Source organism: Gossypium arboreum, chromosome 12, assembly GCF_025698485.1.
Source record: "Gossypium arboreum isolate Shixiya-1 chromosome 12, ASM2569848v2, whole genome shotgun sequence".
Lineage (NCBI taxonomy): Eukaryota > Viridiplantae > Streptophyta > Magnoliopsida > Malvales > Malvaceae > Gossypium > Gossypium arboreum.
Window position 1 is genome coordinate 107713981 of NC_069081.1, and position 5819 is coordinate 107719799.

The following is a 5819-nucleotide window of genomic DNA, read 5'->3' on the forward strand; positions in this document are numbered from 1 at the left end:
AAAGCATCTCAATCCTTAAACTTATCAAGCAACAATTCCACTAAATTTGTCTCAAAAGCCAATCTCATGATAAAAACACATCATCCACCTTTTCCCAAAGCTTGTGGACATCAACATATGACCATTGGAATGACGTCAAAGACGTAAAATATGTCTCAAGAAAATTGAGACCCTTCAATCTTCTTGTACTAAGTTTTAATAAATTTATAATTTATCAATCCATAAAAAATAATTTGCTTACCACCACTACCAACACCCCTTTGAATTAACACCGTCAGCACAATCATCTATTAAACCAACCATCTTGCCAAATTCACACTTCAAAGCAGCTCTCTCAATGTTCTTCGTCCAATGTTTTCAGAATCACCATATGGAAGAGATTCATTTCACTATACTTTTAAGTTTTCTCTTCAAAAACCCAATACTTCAATACTTTATTGTTTTAGAGACACTTCAAACTTATCAATGCTAATAATATTCATTTGTTAAATGCTATTTATAATGATAAATCTTAATTTTAATAGTAAACTACGTCATTAGTCACTAAATTATGAGTAAATTTTAATTTTGAGTACTTAAAGTTTTCATTTATGTTACTAAACTATTCAAAAGTTTTTATTTAAATTAATAAACTGTTAAGGTTTTTTTTTTAGTTCTGTCAGCAAGCTCCAAACAACAATTCAACGTGGATCAATACCTATTAATGAGTAGAAAAACAAACATTAAATCCAAGTTGATCTGATAGTCAATGTTGAATATCGAAGAAAAAAGTTATTTGAATTTTGGTACATAGATTCATGACGTCCAAAACTGTTTCATGAAAAGAAAAACTAAATTGTAAAAGAGAAGGAAAAAATGAGCTTTCGATTAGTGCAGTAAGTGTGAACAAAAATAGACATATAACATCGATTTTAATAATCTAATAATTTAAATGAAAACTTTTGAATAGTTTAATGATTAATTTGTAATTTTTTTAGTTAAGTGATCAAAAGGAAATAATTTAATGATATAGTTTGTCCTAATTTTAAATTATATATAAATGTAAAACAAATTAAATGATAATTGATTTAAAATCATTTACATTATTAATAATTATTATATTCAATTGTATCGTTGAAATAGATAATAATAAAAACCTCATTTATACCAAAAGAAAAATCCATATGATTTTATCTACTAGTTTTTATGAAAAAATTTATCTTTTTAAGTGTAAAGGTATTTTTGCTACATTTAAGTCCACGGTTCAAATGAATAAAAATTCAATTATATAAAAATTATTTAAATTGAATATGAATTTAACGAGGATAAATATCAAATTTATATATAAATTTTGTTTTAACATATAATTTGATACATAAGTTTTAATTTGGTGTAATTATATATATAAAATTTGAATTGTAATTCACATACATAAAATTTTAATTTTAATTTAATTGAATACATTTAATTGAATACATGCATTTACTTTCATATTAAATTTATATAATTGTATGAACATACAATATATCAATATAAAATTATTCTAATTCAATAATATTATAAATAATTTATAAAATTAAATTAAATTAAAATTTAATAAATAAAATTACACAAAATTAAAATTTATATATACTAATACATATTAAATTAAAATTAAATATATAAATTTAATATTTATCCATTTACTAATTAAATCAAAATTAAAATCTGTGTTAGAGTCGTGGCCTAGAAGGAAAAGCAAATAGACTGTGAATATTTATTTCATGATAAATCAAAATTTTCTGAGACAAACAATCTAAATCGAATAAAATTTTTTGTTATTCAGATTCTTTCTTCTTTTCTATCGCTTTCTGATTTCCTCTGCTACTTTTCTCTCCACTCATCCCTTCCAATTTTCACACTCTTTTCCTTTTTTTTTTTCATTTTTATTATATAAATAAATTTCAGTTGATCAATTATATCAAGTTGAAACCCTAAACTCTTCAAATTTTCTGGTTGCTTATCTCCTCGTTCAGCATTAACTTCCTGGTAATTTTTTCCTTTATTATTGTGAAGGCTTTCATTTATTTAAGTTTATTTAAGTAGATCCAGGAGGAATATATCTAAACTTTATGTTTTTTTGGGTGGAAAAGTTCTAAGCTTTTGGATAATGTCTATTTCTTTTTCTTGTTTTTGATTAATTCTTTAGTGTTATGGTGAATTTGAGTAGGGTTTATTTTTGGCTGAGAACTTGAAATTTAAAGAAAATGATCAGTGTGCTTGATATATTGGGTGAAAAATTTTGTTCTTTTAGATTTAATTAAAATATGAAATGAAAGAAGGTGAAGCACTTACTTGTATTATTGTAAATTAAACAGCTATAAGAATAACCAGTTGGGTGGTGAAAGCTCATTGCTTGATATTGTTGTTGTTGGTGGCGGTGTGTATGTGTGTGTGTAGGTGGTGACAATGTCAACTCCTGCAAGGAAGAGGCTAATGAGAGATTTTAAGAGGTTGCAACAAGATCCGCCTGCCGGTATCAGTGGAGCACCTCAAGACAACAATATTATGCTTTGGAATGCAGTTATATTTGGGTCAGTTTGGAACAAAAAGGATCCTTTTTTATTTACTTTCATGTTTTAGGATATTTGCTTTACCTCTTTTGGCATTATCAGTATATTAAGTATGGTTCAATAAGCTATTCTGGTTTCTTTTCTGATTGGGATTGCAGTCCAGATGATACTCCATGGGATGGAGGTGAGCAATTCTGATGCCCAAACTCTTATTTAAATAGGATATTCTGTGCTTTCTATTCACTTCTCAGTTGCTTCAGATTAATGCATATGTAGGATCTCATATTGTTTGTTACACATCCTTTTAGGTGACTTCATGTTCTTTTTTCTCCTTTGTTAACATAATAACCATTTTGTCTCTGTTTATGACTGAAACTATAGCATATTCTTAATTCTTATTAAAGAGATGGATTTTTGTGCAAAATCATGTAGTTTAATTTTCTGGGCTCTGATTGTCACTTCATCGGATGATGCTCTGATGTGGTACGAACTTTAGACAAGGTGATGCGTTCAACAGTAACAGAGTCCATTTTGAGGAGTCAAATATGTGTCTTGACATGAAAATTTTAGGGAAAACTAAGAGCAGAGCCACATAGCAGTTTCGTTTGTGGTTATTTTGAGTTTTCTTTTACTATTGCCTTTGTTGTGCATCCTTAGCCTAAGCTTTCAAAATTTTCACAGTAATATGTGTTCCATTGCCATAGCTTTCTAATGCATCCTCCATTAAGATTAGTCCATGCTCTAGATAGCCCTATGGTAGTTGGCATTAGAAATCCTAGTTGTGACTGAGTCATGATTAAAATATCTAGAAGGTTTGATTCCTGTGAGCTTCTATGTGGATGTTTATTCTGAATGTTTCCAGGACCCTGTCTGTTTTCCAAACTAAAAGTAATGATGTTAAGATGAATGTACACGTATTGAGATGTATTTGTCTTCACAGTTTTATTGGAGTGCTGTTTCTGCCATGGCTATAAGACTGCTTGTAAAGGGGGATTCTCTCTCACTAGTCTTGATATGAAATAGGAGGCAATAGTTTGATAAGGGAAAAAGGATAATGTTTTCTAAATAAGCATTTCCTTGTTAAATTTTCATCCACCAACCTCTAGGGTCCAAAATAATGGATCAAATTATAGAATCAACAGTTGGTGGTGGTTTAGTAGGAAGATGGAATGTGTTAGTTTCTTATTTTAATATACACCTAGTGGAGAGGCCTTTCCCTTTATGAGAATAAGTATAATAACTTCAAATTTCTAGTTGGAGAAGTCTGTATGACTTGCTTGCTCATATCAGATTAAATAACCCTATGAAGCTTTGACATGGTTCCACTGATGTCTGTGCTGGATATATGCCTATGTCAGATAAATATCCAACATGGCAAAGCCAAATGCATATTGGACATTGCTAGATACCCCCAGGAAGAAAATTAGAAGATATTTGATATCTTTTGACACTTCAAATTTTAACACTCTTTTGACCTTTGTGAAGTGACTTGTTTTTGAGTTATTCAGGTACGTTCAAGTTGACACTTCAATTCACTGAAGATTATCCAAACAAACCCCCAACAGTGAGATTTATCTCCCGGATGTTTCATCCAAACAGTAAGTTACAACTGTGTTGCTTTAACTCTTTATTTTCTTTGAAGTACCTGAGATATCTGGGTATGGAGGTATGATCCTAAATTATATGAGAAAACTTTAAGTCTGAGCATATCTATTTTTGGAAGATGTCCATATATCCAACACTCAATCCCCAGCCTGAGTATTGGTCAGTCTTCTCTAATAATCTGTATTATTCCATCTATGGGTTCAGACTTAAAACCTTTTGAATCTTTTCAGTTTATGCCGATGGAAGTATTTGTCTGGACATTTTACAGAACCAATGGAGTCCTATATATGATGTAGCAGCTATTCTCACATCCATCCAGGTACAGTAGAAACCTTTTTACAGTATGGATATAGTTGTTACTTGTCTATTATTATGAGACTATTGACAAGAATTGTTGCTACATACACCATATCAATGATCGGAAATTTATTCAAGGAGGAGCCTGCCACCTTCCTATTCTTATTTCTAGATTTAGTAAGGAAACTTTGATGAAATTTTGCTTACATATGTCCGTATGTTTAGATGAGAGAAAAACTTGGAGGATTAAATTGTTTATATCATAGGATACATGAAATTTTAACTGCAAATAATGAGTGTTCTTCTAGGATTGATTTATCTATTGTTGAAAGGTTCATCATTTGCAATCATATTTTCAAGTTTACTTAGCTGCTGCACTCAATCCCTATTTCGATTAATTATTTTTTGAGTAAAACCTACTTTAGGTAATTCTGTTAGATTCTTCAGGGTTTGAAGCATCCAACAGTGCAGAAATGATTGTTTTCACTACCCCTAAAATTCTTCTTTCAGCTAAGATTGCGTTTTTATTTAATAGATATCTTATACATGCACACCTATGCGGAAATGATTGTTTGAACTGGTGATCCTGAATTAGAGATTCAATATTTTATTGAACCCATTAAGCTTAGAACAAAATATTGGTTACTTGTTTTTTTCATTTAGGCTCATTTTAAAAAGATAAGTTGTGTGTGTGATTATGTGATTAAATGATTTTAATTATCATTCCATTGATGCAGTCATTGTTGTGTGATCCGAACCCAAACTCACCTGCAAACTCGGAAGCTGCTAGGATGTTTAGTGAGAACAAGCGCGAGTACAACCGAAGAGTAAGGGAGATTGTGGAGCAGAGCTGGACAGCGGACTAACTCCATGTGGTAGTGGAACTGTCAGTTTTTAAGGTTTGATGTCGTGGTGACATTGCCACTTAGAGTGCTATTCGCAGTACTAATCAACTTTAAACTTGATATATACCTCATCGACTTTTGCAATGTGCCATAAGCTTGTGTAAAATAGCATATGAATTCTATGTGGTCTAAGGTGTGATTATCAGATATGAATCTGCATCCGACACGGGTTTATTTTTTAAAGTTTTATCGTATATTAAGAGGTTCATACCATAATATCCACATCCAAAAACATGTATGTGTTTGTCTATTTGCAATGAACCATTATGAACTATTTGCATCCATATAAATAATCTCTTGTTGATTACGAACCGGGTTGTTAATTTTTTTTTTTTTCCCTTTTGGTAGAGAAGCACAGAGCTTATGGAGCTTTTGACTTTTTTATTGGGGTTTGAAAGAGCTTTTGATTGGTGATGGTAGTAGTTGCTGACTAATTTCCATAGTAATAGTTTAGATGTTTGTGTTGATAAGAGGTGCATAT

At 30.5% G+C, this 5819-nt stretch overlaps 1 protein-coding gene across 2 annotated transcripts; it reads left to right on the forward strand.

Moving 5' to 3' along the window:
- Positions 1 to 1715: 1715 nt before the first annotated feature.
- Positions 1716 to 5554, forward strand: LOC108479801 (ubiquitin-conjugating enzyme E2 2-like). Of its 2 annotated transcripts, none has more exons than XM_017782597.2 (6): positions 1716 to 2007; positions 2419 to 2552; positions 2690 to 2715; positions 4040 to 4129; positions 4367 to 4455; positions 5171 to 5554. In XM_017782597.2, exons 2-6 carry the CDS (start codon positions 2428 to 2430, stop codon positions 5297 to 5299), a joined length of 459 nt encoding a protein of 152 aa, XP_017638086.1. In that variant the 5' UTR covers positions 1716 to 2007; positions 2419 to 2427; the 3' UTR covers positions 5300 to 5554. The 2 variants fall into 2 exon arrangements, with proteins under 2 accessions (XP_017638086.1, XP_052878740.1); XM_053022780.1 differs by having other exon boundaries at positions 1733 to 2007; positions 2337 to 2552.
- Positions 5555 to 5819: the final 265 nt, after the last annotated feature.